The sequence below is a fragment of the Gossypium arboreum genome, chromosome 8 (genome assembly GCF_025698485.1).
Source record: "Gossypium arboreum isolate Shixiya-1 chromosome 8, ASM2569848v2, whole genome shotgun sequence".
Lineage (NCBI taxonomy): Eukaryota > Viridiplantae > Streptophyta > Magnoliopsida > Malvales > Malvaceae > Gossypium > Gossypium arboreum.
This window is the reverse complement of record NC_069077.1, coordinates 15040136-15055337: the sequence shown is the minus strand read 5'-3', so window position 1 is coordinate 15055337 and position 15202 is coordinate 15040136. Positions and strand designations below refer to the sequence as shown.

Below are 15202 nucleotides of genomic sequence, written 5' to 3'. Positions count from 1 at the left end.
AACATTAACAGTAACTTGAAGCCATATCTTATTAAAAGGATATTGTTGTTTAGCACTTACTTTTTCCTGATCAACAGGATGGCTCTTTGGATCTCTATGCTTATAATGCTGATGGCAGATGTATGCACCTTTTTGTTTCTGCAAAGCCCTGCCCCTATCAATCTGTCCCTACAAAGGTAGGAATATTTCTCAGTGCTCTACAAATTAGATGTTATCAGGAATGCAGGCGCTTCATTCAGTTAAATCTTTGTAGGTGATCACTGTCCGACCATACATGACCTTTACAAATAGAATTGGTCAGGACTTATACATTAAGTTAAGCAATGAAGATGAGCCCAATGTTCTATGCGCATCTGATTCAAGAGTCTCCTTTGTACATTATAAGAACGATGGAATGGAGAAACTTCAGGTGAGTGGAGTGCTTTAAACCTTATATCCAATTTTGTAAACTATCTACTTCTCTTCTTTGTTTGCCTTGTTACTATGGGATAATACTTCTGCCTTTCTCACTTCATGCTTGCCTGCACTGGTTTTCTAGATTTAAACTGCACTTTTGTTTTGCCTTCTGATTCCTAAAATGATCTATAATTTTGCCAACTTGGTTTTTGAAACTATTTATTGTTATGTTATGGTTTTGGGGTTGTTGGCTTCTTCTTGTCTGCACTTTATGATGCATCAAATTTATCTTTTTTATTGAGTTGATTTATTTGAAATTTCTAGATAAGACTAGAAGATACAGAATGGTCATTTCCTGTTCAAATAGTAAAAGAGGATACTATCTCATTGGTTTTGAGGCGGCGTGATGCTACAAGGACTTTTTTGAATGTAGTAATACGTGGGTATGAAGAAGGATCACGTTTTATAGTTGTATTCCGCCTTGGATCAGCCAAAGGTCCTATCAGGCAAGTATACATTGTTTCCTAGATATTAAATAGTGAGAGTTTGAGATGCGGTGCATGTTTATGTTGGTGTCTATTGACTTCTTAAAGCATATGAATAAACAGGATTGAGAACAGAACCACTGAAAAAACTATATGTATTCGCCAATCTGGATTTGGTGAGAACACATGGATAAGTTTAGGAGCTCTTTCAACTACAAATTTTTCCTGGGAAGATCCATACGGACAAAAGTTCATTGATGCTAAAATCTATGGAGATTGCGATAACCAAATCTGGAAAATCGATTTGGAAAGGGCTGGGCAATTTGCTGAAGGTGAAGGAGAATTCGGAATGCAGTTGCATGTTTTTGAAATAAGTAATATTAAAGTTGTTAGATTCACAGATGATTGGACGTGGAAGTTAAGTTCACATGAAGATAGAAGGTCACTGACAGCTGCTGGAGAGCCACAGATTGATGTCACACCAATAGAAATCATCATTGAGTTAGGAGTTGTTGGGGTTTCTGTTGTGGACCACATGCCAAGAGAGCTCTTGTACTTATACCTGGACAGACTCTTCATTTCATATTCTACAGGCTATGATGGTGGAACAACCAGCAGGTAAGAGCTTCTATTTAGCAGATTTTTTGGCATGATGTTGTAGTCTTCAACTGTTTGGAAGTTTTTGTTCTTGGTTATTGTACAGTACTTCTGGGGACGCACAGAATTTAGACTATGTCCTGCTTTACATTTTTTATCACTGATATTTGAGCTGGATTAGTTTTAGAATCTCTTGTTTTTCTCACTTCAAATGCATATTCGTGTGCTGTACTCTTGTTTTATAAATAAGAACAGTTTGGTGTATCATATGATATGACTTAAATTAACACCCCTTCCCCAGACTTTGCTATTTCATTCAGCCTTCTTTGAAAACAATATTTTGCAAATATCTGCTAGGTCTTGGACTTACACATCCATCTTCCATTGGTTATCTTTCTTGGAGCTTCAGATGAATAAGCTAATAAATTCTGTTCCTTTTTGCTAGGTTCAAGCTCATATTGGGCTATTTGCAGATTGACAACCAGCTTCCTCTAACTTTAATGCCAGTGCTATTGGCACCTGAGCAGATGAGTGATATTCATCATCCTGTATTTAAGATGACTATCACAATGCGAAATGTGAACTCTGATGGGGTTCAAGTGTATCCATATGTCTATATACGGGTAATGCTCCATTTGTATGATGCTTAGCATTTTGGTACACTATGTTGTTTTAGATGATAATGTAATTGATCATATTTTATTTTAGGTGACTGACAAGTCTTGGAGGCTTAATGTTCATGAGCCGATCATCTGGGCACTAGTTGATTTCTATAACAATCTTCAGCTAGATCACATCCCCCAAAGTTCAAGTGTCACTCAAGTTGACCCAGAGATACGTGTTGAGTAAGACTAATATTCAACCTCTTTACAGTTAGGAATTTCTAATGTTAAAAATTCAGGAAGAGGGTTTCAGGATTATGTATGGAAGCAACAATGTTGGCTAGGTTGATGGCTTAATAGAATTTACCTATATGGCTATTCCTTGTTCATTATCACTGGAGAGGAAAATAGCATAAAGTTATTGACAGTTTTTCTGATGCATGACTCTGTTTCTATAACTCCTTTCCTATTGTTCACCTTTTTCTGTCTGTGGCTATATATTCTCCTGGATGATGCATGCAAGTGTATGTGCACACTAGACATGTATATCTGCTAGTGCTACTTGCTGCTTTAATGCATACAATTAGTTTTCTATATCCAAGTTGACTTTGTTAACTACTTAAGTTATTCTTTTAGGGTCTATTTTCTTCTTCATCCGTGTTTTTGGAAGTGTAGATTATATTCTCATGTGTAATAGCTATGAAGTATTGTTCAACTTTAGCATGCAAATATAATTGCATCAAAGAAACTATTGTGCAGCAGTATATGGTTTTGATTATGATATGTGAGTGCTGTTTCATTCCTTCTTTCCGTTTTATTGACTAAATGAACTTTGATAAGATTCTCTGAAATCTTTATAAGCAAAATAGCTGGAGATACATTGATAATGTGCTCAGCGCTAACCTTTAAAAGGAATTCAGTTTCTTTTTTCAAATTGACTATGACACATCCAAGCCCAGCAGTAGTTTGTTTCAGAATGCCATTATGCTCAACTTGATCCACTTGAATTCCATGCACAAATATTGTACAAGGACAAATATTTTATCCAATGCTAGTTCTAGTATTACTAGATTTTCTCCTTCAATGAGAAGTGTTCAGATGCCACTGATTTCTTTTCTTTTTTTTTGTTTTCCTTTTTTTGGGTTGAGGTGGATTCATCTTCATCATCAAATATTCAACTTAGTTGAAGAAAATATCATTTAGGGATTTGAAAGCTGAGCTGTAATGATGATATTTCCCTCTTCTGATCTTTTCAGCCTCATAGATGTCTCAGAAGTAAGGTTGAAAGTTTCTTTGGAGACAGCACCAGCTCAGAGACCTCAAGGAGTTCTTGGTGTATGGAGTCCTATACTTTCTGCTATCGGAAATGCATTTAAAATTCAGGTCAGTGATCATTACATTACTTAATATTGCAATGTTTCTGGCTGCTAAAACAGCATGTAGTACACTGAGTAGGAGGCAGTCTACAGACATTGTAAATATCAGGCTACTGACCATTGAGCCTTTTATTATAGGTGCATCTGAGGAGGGTGATGAGGAAAGACAGATTCATGCGGAGAAGTTCCATACTTCCCGCAATTGAAAACCGTATTTGGAGAGACTTGATTCATAACCCTCTTCATTTGTTATTTTCAGTAGATGTACTTGGTATGACTAGTTCAACCTTGGCTTCTCTGAGTAAAGGATTTGCAGAGCTTTCAACTGATGGACAGTTTCTGCAATTGCGCTCAAAGCAGGTAAGTCATTCTTTTTCATTTTGTAAATAATTGGCATTGAAAATAATTGAGAATCGAACTCTAACCCCCGATTTTAGGTAACATCAAGGAGAATCACTGGAGTAGGTGATGGAATTATTCAAGGAACAGAAGCTCTTGCACAGGGTGTTGCTTTTGGGGTGTCTGGAATTGTGAGGAAACCAGTGGAAAGTACCAGACAGAATGGTTTCACGGGACTTGCTCATGGAATTGGGCGTGCTTGCCTAGGATTCATCGTTCAACCTGTCAGTGGAGCATTAGATTTCTTCTCATTGACCGTCGGTGGAATTGAAGCTAGTTGTTCCAAGTGTTTGGAGGCTTTGAATAACAGAAGCACCTTCCAGAGAATTAGAAACCCCCGAGCTATTCATTCTGATGGTATTCTTAGAGAGTACTCTGAGAAAGAAGCTGCTGGTCAGGTACCTTATAGCCTTTTTGAGAAAAAAATCTTTGTTACTCAGATGTTTCTGCTTAGAGCAAACTATCGTTTTGCATTTTGTTGCTCTTTTTAGTTATGAATGAAATATGTAACCATTGACCTTCCAATCCAACATTCATTGAAACTGATGATTTTTCAACCTAAAAGAAATTGGTAGTATATGGAAAGACCCAGTTGAGTCACTATAAACTGTTATTTAACGGATGTGGGATAACACCACTGCTCTCACATGCCAGGCAAATACTACTAACAAAAGCAGATAGGTCTCGTCCATGGACAAGAAACAATAGAAAATCTGTGAATTGACTATTTTCCTTTTCTTTTTTTTTTTTCGGGGGCAGATGGTCCTTTATCTGGCAGAAGCAAGTCGACGTTTTGGCTGTACTGAAATTTTTAAAGAGCCTTCTAAATTTGCTTGGTCTGATTATTATGAAGAGCATTTTATTGTACCATACCAAAAGATACTTTTGGTGACCAATAAGCGAGTTACGCAATTGCAGGTGAGTGAAGGGTGCTTGAGCTATGACACTACCCGCATAAAAAAATTCAGCTGATTTTCTTATGCCATCGTTTCTTGCTGTTTGCAGTGTTCATCCTTCGACAAGATGGATAAAAAACCTTGCAAGATCATATGGGATGTGCCATGGGAGGAGCTAATGGCACTGGAGTTGGCAAAAGCAGGCAGTCATCTGCCTTCTTGCCTGCTCCTGCATCTTAAGAATTTTAGGAGATCAGAAGCTTTTGTTCGAGTCATAAAATGTAATGTTGAAGAAGTTGAGGGAACAGAACCGCAAGCTGTTCAGATCTGTTCAGTAGTGCGTAAGATGTGGAGAATGCATCAATCTGACCTGAAGAGCATTGTGCCAAAGGTTGGTACCTCGTATAGATCTTTATACTTTCAAGATGTCATGTAAACAAACAAGATTTTGATTGTGCAGGTTCCTTCAAGCCATAGGCTTCTACATTTCTCTTGGAGTGAGACTGATAAGAAAGCACCACATGCCATGAAGAAATCCATCATTAAATCAGGAGAGTTCTCTTCATCAAGTTCTGGATCTGATGGAATAAAAATGATCAAACACAGTATGAACTTTTTGAAGATATGGAGCAGCGAGAGAGAATTGAAAGGTCGATGTACATTATGTAGAAAACAGGTGCTTTATTCTATTTCATGCATTTCTTGTTTCACTGTAGATCACTTCATTACTCAATTTTAGCTTAGATAGTTTATTTTGTCTATTAGGTAGCAGATGATGGTGGAGTATGTAGCATTTGGAGGCCCATTTGTCCGGACGGGTAATTACAAAGTTCTTTGTGCTCTTTTCTGACTTGTCTTAGATTTGAACATATGATAGCTTAAAAGCTAAAAACTAGTCATTGAAATTATAAATCCAGCTATCAGAAACTTAGTTGTAACAAGATCACTCAATAACAACATACAAAATAATATATATTTATTTTTATATATATTAAGAAATATGGACTACTGAACCGACCTTGGATCTCAAACTTTTCATCCTAATCATCACCTTAAATTGCCAAATACAGTTCTTTTTACATAAATCTTGGAGTGGGATCATGCTTTTCTTTCCTTCAGGTATGTGTCCATTGGTGACATAGCTCGTGTAGGGACTCATCCTCCTAATGTTGCTGCTGTTTACCGAAACATTGACAAGCTATTTGCACTTCCTGTAGGTTATGACCTGGTAAGACAGAGCAAAGCCATTACGAAATTTAATATTTACACTAGCTTTGTGTTTTAGAGCTTGGAGTTGATAAATATCTTAATCTTTTTTTGTCTGGAGGCCAGTGTAGTATTTTGAAAATGGAGTTAATATTGAGTCTCTGCAGGTATGGAGGAATTGTCTAGATGACTACACCACACCGGTCTCTATTTGGTATCCGCGAGCACCTGATGGATTCTTCTCCCTGGGATGTGTAGCTGTTGCGGGTTTTGAAGAGCCAGAAGCTGATTTGGTACGTTGTGTGGCAGAAACAGTTGCAGAGGAGACAACATTTGAGGAGCAGAAGGTATGGTGTGCTCCAGAATCATATCCGTGGGGTTGTCATGTATACCAAGTTCAAAGTGACGCACTTCATTTTGTTGCTCTAAGAGAAACTAAGGAAGAATCCAACTGGAAACCCTCAAGGGTTCGTGATGATTTCCAGTCTCCACGATCATCAGAATCTCAGTGAAGTTTGGTATTGGTCAAAAACAGAATGTGAAGAAACTTGTTTGATGTGCTATGATTCTGTATCATTATAGAGTGAAAGTATTCATTTACCTTTTTAGGTTTTTGAAAACATTAGAATCTAAAATTTTGGAAAATAGCTCATTTTGTCGGCCAATATACCATCTAAACTAGAATTGCTTTTTTCTTATCCATCCATGAACTCCGCAAATAAACCCTACATATAGAGATGTCAACTTCTTGAAATTACTAAAACACTATTAGTTAGAAGTCTTATCCATCCATAGTTTGGGTTGAACTTAGCAACACGTTGGGGTTTGAACTTTTGTTTTTGTCTAATTAATTTTTGAATCAGGCAATTGTTTTTACATTAGGTTTTGAATTTTTCTTTTGTCCAAATTAACCTTAAAGTTGGTAATTGTCTTCATATTGGGGTTTAAAATTTTTAGACATACAAAAAGTTCGAGTCTCAAGGTGAAAATAATTTTCAAGTTTAAGGATTAACTTGAATAAAAATAATCAAGTATAAAAACTATTACTTTTAAGTTCGAGGATTAACTTGGATAAAAATAATCAAATATAAAACTATCACCAAGTTTAGCCCAAAATGTGAAATATTGATTTTATCATATATTAATTTATAATTTTTTCATTTTAAAGGAATTAAATAGAATTTCTTTTTATTTTTAAGGGCCAAAGTTAATCTTCCCATATATTAATTTATAAGGACTAAAACTGTAACTTTCCAATTTGAGCTGGCAACGCTCTGCTTATATGGACAAGAATATAATATTATTTATATATCTTTAAAGGATAATGATATGGCACTATTTTATTAGTATCTAAAAATCGTAGAAGCAATTCAATTCATAACAACTTAACAATCGCTATTGTTATAATTTACAAACCAATAATTCTAGATTCTACAAATCTCGCCATTTTAGGCTCCGCCTCTTCCATGTTGTATCCACAAATTATATAATAGCAGTAAAAAATTATGTATGCAAAGAAGCCTCATCCTTCAACTCATCTCTGGATTAAAATCCTTTAAGCTGCACATCTCATGCTAAACATGGGGTATATCCACCATTTCAAACCAGTCCAACCAAATCAAATACACGTTCTATACCAACCTTATTTCGATCTTCGCCTTGTGCCATTCCTAGATGAAGATGGACCCGCAGAGTTGTTGACCGAGAAGGAGCTTGCCTCTTCTAATTCTTGTATCACTTGCTTCAAGCTCTCTACCACTTGACTCATCGCCGGTCTTTCTTTTGCGTTTTTGGTTAGGCAGCTATTAGCTAACTTCCCCACTTTTTGAGCCGCATTGAGAGAATAATTGTTTCTAAGTCGAGGGTCTATTATCATGCTGAATCGTTTACTGTCAGGAGGGAACTGTTTCACCCAGTCTAGAAGCTTCTGTTCCGATGTTGGGCGGTTTCTTTCCACTGTTCGTCTCCCTGTGAGGATCTCATAAAGTACCACTCCGAATGTCCATATATCGCTTTGGATTGTGAGGTGGCCGGTTTCAACGTACTCGGGGGCAGCATAGCCATAAGTTCCATACACCTTTCATGAAAGAGCAAACGAGACTTAAACACCTTAATTCAACAAATGTATGAAATGCAACATGCTTCTCAAATCAAAACTATTGAAAATGCAACTCCGACTAAATGAGGAAACAAATGCAGCTAGAATATAAGTGGATATAGTGCAACAGTTTAAGATGCTGAAGGTCAGCAGATAGTGGAGGGTGAAGCCAACCAACATTGCTGCAGTGCATGAAATACTGTACTCTGATATGTTCTTACCCCTGTTGATACATGAGTACGGTCGCCCGTCGGCCCTTCCCTTGCAAGACCAAAATCTGAGAGCTTTGGCCTAAAATTTTCATCCAACAGCACATTCGAAGATTTGAAATCTCGATATATCACCTGTTCAAATAACACAAAAAGATAAAGAGTATGATCCTTAAACAAAGAAATAACCAATGCCAGTCATTAGTTGTAACAGATATTGTAGCAAATTCTTCAAATCTTCCCTTTCCTACCTACCTCTGCTCAAATTCTTGCATTTTTCTCTCTCCTACCAAACAAGTCTTAATGTCATAATTTTCCATGTTTTTTTATCATTTGAATAAAAGAAGATTGTACCTTGACTTCCAATCCCTCATGTAGATAAGCCAATCCTTCAGCTACACCAAGCATAATCTCTAATCTCATTTTCCAAGGCAACGTGGATGTACTATTAAAAAGATGATCTTCCAAACTCCGATTAGGCATGTATTCGTACACCAACATCCTCTGTATCCCTCGTTCGCCATCTACCGAACAATACCCTATAAGTTTTACTAGGTTCGGATGACTAACCACACCAAGAAATTGAATCTCCGCAAGCCATTCCTTGTGACCCTAAAAAGTTCATGACAATATCATAAGATTCATAAACTAGTTCTACAAATAAATTCCAAAGATTTCAGTATAACCAGCCAATATTAAACAGTGCACAATATATCGCTACCTTAAACAATCCCTTTCTATGTTGTAGCAGGGGTCAATTCTTCAAACATACAGGAAAGAAAGGTCATATTGTAAAAGGCAACTTATAGGGTATAAACGAAGAAATAGGTGTAGAGTAAGTACCTGTAAACCATGGGTGTTGAGCTTCTTAACAGCAACAACAATAGGATCACCTCGACCATTGGGAGGCTTAATTGTTCCCTTATAAACACTCCCAAAACCACCCTCTCCGATCTTTGACTTCCTGTTGAAACAGTTAGTTGCGTCCCTCAACTCGTCTAAAGAGAAAACTCTCAAATTATGCTCTTTCTCTTTATACAACTCCGGTATACTCCTTGGAGATGGCAAAGATTTCGTTGTTCGACTCAGTGCTGGGTTATCCGATGATTCACTTTGGTTCCTCAACTCAGGAGCAGATCTTGTTTCTCTTTTCTTGCTCTTTGATTTGTCTTTGCCGAATATTGAAAAACACTTCATTTCTATCTTTTTTAAAAAAAAAACCCAAAACGAAAAATTCTCCTCAAAATCGTCGCATAAAACTGCAGTCTTTCCAGATTGAAAAAAATGAACTTTGAACAAGGAAAATAAGACCCTTACGAGCAACAAGAGAAAGGGAAAAAAATGGAAGCAACGGAAGAATGACGAAGGAAAAGTAAATATATAGAAGTCATGAAGCAACGAAGAAGACAATTGAATAGCTGGAGTGAAACAAAAGCAGAACCCAGCTAAAAAGACTGAAATTTTAACCAAAACAGGGGTACAGATCAATGAAAAATGCCAAAACCCAGACACGAAATGGTAAAAAAGAACACAGATGGGAAAATACTGTTGTACGACATCTGACCAGACACCTCCCTTGGAAAAAGGGTAGAAAAATGGGCGTGTATTAAACGATGAAAATCAAGGCAATGAAAAGGACGGGAGATGAGAAACGAGACCCAGTTTGACTAAACAAAACATTTGACGTTAGTAAAATTATAAACAAACAGAGATATCCTCAATCTATATTTTTCTGCATTCACATTGACAACAGTCCCTTATTGACATTTTTCTGTTTTTGTTTTTGTGTGGGGTGGACGTTCAAGCTATAAAACCTTTAATAATAATTGCAGCAATCCCACGCATAAAGGTATGTACACACCAAACAGTGGCGAATGGTTTGAGTAGAAAATGGAAGCAAAATGGTCTACGTTGTTGTTAGTGAAGACAACTGGACAATGCAAAGGGCAGAAATTTCATATTCAAGTTCCGTTTTCACTTGGGACAACTTTATGCTAGCTTTTCTATAACATGACATCACCTTCATTAAATTTAAGTTGGGAAAATAGATCATTTTTTAAATGAAACTTAAAATGGGACAAGAGTGGGGAGGAGGATGAGAAGAATAAGTATTGAACCGGTAAAGGAGAGATTGAAAAAAAAAAAAACTCCTTTTTATTATTATTTGGGAGTGTATTTATAAGAGATTTCGTGCTAGTATGACGTGACAATTCGTTATAAAGGAGTTGTCATCAAAGAGCACGTACAGAACGTGTTAGACATGCACTATGATACGAGATTATTATATTTAGGTGAGATCTAATGGTCTTTACATATGTATTTAACGATTAAAGAGTGTTCACACATAAAAAGCGAATGTCTATGAAGAACATTTGCCAAATGGATGGATTATCCTTTAAAGCGAGGACATAAGTTTTTCAGAGGGAAGTGAGTGGTCCTAGTTAATTGTTAAAAATAAGGTCTAGTCACTAAAACATCTAAGCGGAGTTGAAGGATTAGTTTTAAACTTTTTAGATGTTTTTATCATATTAACACGTGTCTAAATTTAGAGATGATAAAACAATATTTTTGATAACTTTATAAATTTATTAAACTAAATAGCTTCAAATTATATTTTTTAAGAAAAATTCTAAAATGAATGAATAATTAAGTGGACTTTTAAATAAATTTTTTCCTTTCATTTACAACATGAGTATCACATATATAAATATCACATAATCTAGTATACTATAACAAGGTGAGCTTACATTTTAAGACCACTTTAGTCGGCATGCCTCACAAAACTTGTAAACAAACCATTTTAATATTATTATCTAAAATGGAAGAAGTGTGTATGAATGTCCTTTAAAGAGGTGGGTTTACATTTCACAATTGTAAACAAACCCTCCTATTATTCTTTTTATAAAAAAATAAAACTAAAAAGAGTGTAGGCATGACTAAGGGAGTTTGAATCAAATAATATAAAATTATCTCTACTTATTTAATTATATAATTTATTTAATTAAAATTTATAATTTTATTGTTTAATTAATATAATATTATTATGAATATTTTATTAAGTAGATGTCATTAAGATCAAGATTAGTTTTAATGTATTTTAAATTCTAATAGTCATTAAAAGCAAATATTTATTTCATTTATACTTCTTATACCTATAAATAAAAACTTTAGAAAAATTTTGTAAATATTCGATTGATTAATAAAGTATGTTTTCTCTTTAATTTTTTCTTTACTCTTTGTCTATTTATTTTATAATAAATAAAAATTATTAAATTATTCTTATTATAAAATTTATACAATAAATTTAATTGGGATATATTGATACAAAATTGGGGCTTATTAGGAACATTACAATGCTCAACAATCGAGGACGATCTGTCCAATTCAAGAATGTTTATTATATTATAGGGTTTAGTGTGTTTCAATATAGAAGTTTCAAGATCTTCCTTTGTTCAAAAGCAGACCTCTGTAATTGCTTTCGATTATTAATTTACTTTTATTTATTTTTATTTATATTAAAACATTATTTATGAATATATCTTATTAGGAGTTTAATTATTGTTAGTTTTTTTTAATTAGATAACTACTTAATTTTATTTAAAAGGAATTAACTAGTGTTAGTGAAATGGGGTTTGATTCAGCTTCATAGCTGAGAAGCAAGGACCCAGGGGGACTTCTGATTTAGGGGGAATTCTTTTTCTTACGTTTCATTGGTGGACTTCTCCACCATAGTTTATTTTCTTTTCAACATTCAATAAAAGTTTTCTTCTTTTCTTTTTCTTTATCAAAGCTGCTGCTTCTTCTTCTTCTCCTTCTCTTTCTTCCTCCTCCTTCTTCTCCTTCCTTCTCCTTCTTCTTCCTTCTCCTTCTTCTTCTTCTCCTTCTCCTTCTCCTTCTTCTTCTTCCTCCTCCTTCTTCTTCTTCTCCTTCTCATTCTCCTTCTCCTTCTCCTCCTTCTCCTCCTCCTCCTCCTCCTCTTCCTCCTCCTCCTCCTTCTCCTTCTCTTTCTTCCTTTTTTTTCTTCTTCTTCTTCTTTTTCTTCTTCTTCTTAGAAACTTCAATTTTGAGTTTGTATCACTTAAAATATATTTAAAATTAATCAAAGTAATTTTTACAAATTTGATTAAGAAAATCTATCAAATCATTTCAAAATCAAAACTAACAAAAATATATATTTATAAATTTTATATAAAAATATAAAAAATACCCTCCATTATATTTATTCAATTCACTCATGATATTAATTTAATTAGACATTTTAAATTAGTAAACCACTTTTGTTTTCAAGTCCTCTAAAATTTCGATTTTGAAAGGAAAAATTCTATTTGAATCCTTTAATATAATATGTTAAAAATATTTTTATGTTTAAATTTATCCAAAAGCATATACAATTCTTATATATATATATATATATATATATATATATATATATAATTGAGTGTAGAGATAGGATTGCTAAGAATTAAACCTAAATTTTCATGTCACAATACATGCTATGAGTCAAGAAATTGTTGACCAAGTATCTAATACTTCAATATCTATTTATAATTGTTTTATCTTTAATATCTCTCTTGGAAGAGATTGGGTTAGACGTGCTTTTTTAGGCTTGAAGAGTTGATAATCTTGAAAAACCAAGGGTAAATTACAGGGCACCCCAATTTATATTTCGCAATGTTTTTTATGTGAGTTTGGAGTGTGCTGGGGGTCTAACGGTGTACCATCAACTTAAGAGACGATAAAACAATATTTTTATCATATTAACACGTGTCTAAATTTAGAGATGATAAAACAATATTTTTTAATAATTTTATAAATTTATTAAAATAAATAGCTTCAAATTATATATTTTTTTAAAAAATTCTAAAATGAATGAATAATTAAGTGGACTTTTATATAATTTTTTTTCCTTTCATTTACAACATGAGTATCACATATATAAATACCACATAATCTAGTATACTATAACAAGGTGAGCTTACATTTTAAGACCACTTTTGTAACACCCCCTACCCGTATTCCGAGCCTAGAATAGGGTACGAGGCATTACCAAACTTAATATGATCAATCATGTAAAAAAATCAGCCATAAAATTTTTTCTAAATTAAAAACTTTCATACAAATGTTTAACGTCCCTTATATGAGCCTACGGGGCCCAAAACATACATTCAGGGCAGTTCGGGACCAAACCGTAAACATATGAAACTTTTGCAACACTTAAAAAATTTTCACACTTTGGAGAGTCACATGCTCGTGTTTTCAACCCGTGTAACTCTCTGTTTATAACTTCATCACCCTTGTCAGTCGTACACTTCATATAAATAACAAGAAACGTGTATGGGCTTAATTCTCATTCAATTTCTCATATATATACACAATTTCACGTTATGTAATCATACAACATATATCAGCCATATCTCTGTAATCTAAATATATTTTCATAACAACTTATCTTGATTTCAGACTATTTCATATTTAAGCTTAAATAACCAAAGTATTTGAAATATCATCTTTATGTAAATAGTACACATGAGGTATATAATTCTATAATTATGAATAAACACATTTATCAAACATTTTCCATATTCATATATCAATGTCTCATGTCTCCATATATCAATAACCGTCATTTTCATGAATTCCGAGTTCAATTTCATAATTATTTGTCTCGTGTTCAATTTATTCCATATCGGAATTTTATGCATTAAAACATTTGAATTATCAATACATATGGACAGTACATTCAAGATGAACAATTATTTAATCACAAATGAATTCATTTATCAACCAAGTTCTATACTCGTATCTTATCAACTCGTACTTCCTTGTATCACATAATTCCATGTAACACTTACCAAACTTTGTCAAATTAGTGAACGTCTTACGAAATTGAGTACTTCGTTTTCTCGATGCCATAGTTCAACTATGGTCTTACACATCTTCACATAATGATGCCATAGCCCAGCTATGGTCTTACACATATTCATATATCGATGCCATAGCCCAGCTATGGTCTTACACGAATCCCATATCTCACTGATGCCATATCCTAGATATGGTCTTATACAGTAGCATATATCACACCGATGCCATATCCTAGATATGGTCTTATACAGTAGCATATATCACACCGATGTCATATCCCAGATATGGTCTTATACGGAAATCACTTGTCACTTGTCACTTGTAGCCGAAGCTACCATTTTTCACTGATCAGGTAGCCGGAGCTACCGCTTTCATCGATCGTAGCGGAACTACCACTTTTCATCGATCGTAGCAGCGAAGCTACCACTTTTATCGATCGTAGTGGCTACCACTTTTCACTTGTCATTTGTCATTGATCAGATAAGTGTAGCCGAAGCTATCACTTATCACTTTCACTTTCCTTGATCAGATAAGTGTAGCTGAAGCTATCACTTATCACTTGTTGCCATGGTCCAACCATGGTCTTTTCCTTAAATTCATCTTGTCACTGAACTGAAATGCTCAATTTGATCATTTATTCAATTTTCATGCTTTTACATTATTCACGATTTTATCATCAATACATATGAAATAACACATCATGAAATTCATAAAATTAACAAATAATCACTAAAATTTAGCCATATAAACTCACAAGTTCAATTTTTGTATTATAACGATAATCATATGTATTATAACGATAATCATAATTTCATAATAAATATACCAAATAAAACATTATATCATTTCTAATCCAACACTTATCGATTATAATCGGGCATGTGATCAATTTATACACGAGTCATTCATATATTTTTGTATATTTTCCTCCTCCTCCTCTCCATCCACATCCTTTGTATAAACAACACACTTGTAGGTAACATTATCCATAATTTTCACTATCTACTTATGTGAATATTCAAGCTGTCCACCTGTGCCATAGTCACTAAATTATTTTTATCTTGAGCTACAGAACT

The 15202-nt window shown here is 34.2% G+C and overlaps 2 protein-coding genes across 3 annotated transcripts in view; one reads left to right on the top strand and one right to left on the bottom strand.

The window, feature by feature from the left end:
• Nucleotides 1-6622, top strand: part of LOC108469543 (uncharacterized) — a 38377-nt gene extending 31755 nt beyond the window's left edge. For both annotated transcript variants that reach the window (XM_053031911.1, XM_053031910.1), the window contains 15 exons: nucleotides 78-176; nucleotides 254-409; nucleotides 721-902; nucleotides 1005-1499; nucleotides 1924-2101; nucleotides 2187-2323; nucleotides 3337-3463; nucleotides 3595-3816; nucleotides 3894-4253; nucleotides 4615-4773; nucleotides 4861-5142; nucleotides 5212-5427; nucleotides 5517-5569; nucleotides 5871-5979; nucleotides 6125-6622. In XM_053031911.1, coding sequence (XP_052887871.1) covers nucleotides 78-176; nucleotides 254-409; nucleotides 721-902; nucleotides 1005-1499; nucleotides 1924-2101; nucleotides 2187-2323; nucleotides 3337-3463; nucleotides 3595-3816; nucleotides 3894-4253; nucleotides 4615-4773; nucleotides 4861-5142; nucleotides 5212-5427; nucleotides 5517-5569; nucleotides 5871-5979; nucleotides 6125-6469 — 3120 coding nt within the window. In that variant the 3' untranslated portion in view covers nucleotides 6470-6622. The remainder of the gene's footprint in view (nucleotides 1-77; nucleotides 177-253; nucleotides 410-720; nucleotides 903-1004; nucleotides 1500-1923; nucleotides 2102-2186; nucleotides 2324-3336; nucleotides 3464-3594; nucleotides 3817-3893; nucleotides 4254-4614; nucleotides 4774-4860; nucleotides 5143-5211; nucleotides 5428-5516; nucleotides 5570-5870; nucleotides 5980-6124) is intronic.
• A 635-nt stretch (nucleotides 6623-7257) lies between these two features.
• On the bottom strand, nucleotides 7258-10222 carry LOC108467874 (probable serine/threonine-protein kinase PBL19). Its single transcript, XM_017768689.2, has 4 exons — nucleotides 9108-10222; nucleotides 8619-8876; nucleotides 8277-8399; nucleotides 7258-8034 (listed from the first exon to the last, which is right to left on the bottom strand). The coding sequence occupies exons 1-4, from the start codon at nucleotides 9459-9461 to the stop codon at nucleotides 7600-7602; spliced, it is 1170 nt and encodes a 389-aa protein (XP_017624178.1). The 5' UTR covers nucleotides 9462-10222; the 3' UTR covers nucleotides 7258-7599.
• Between the last annotated feature and the right edge of the window lie 4980 nt (nucleotides 10223-15202).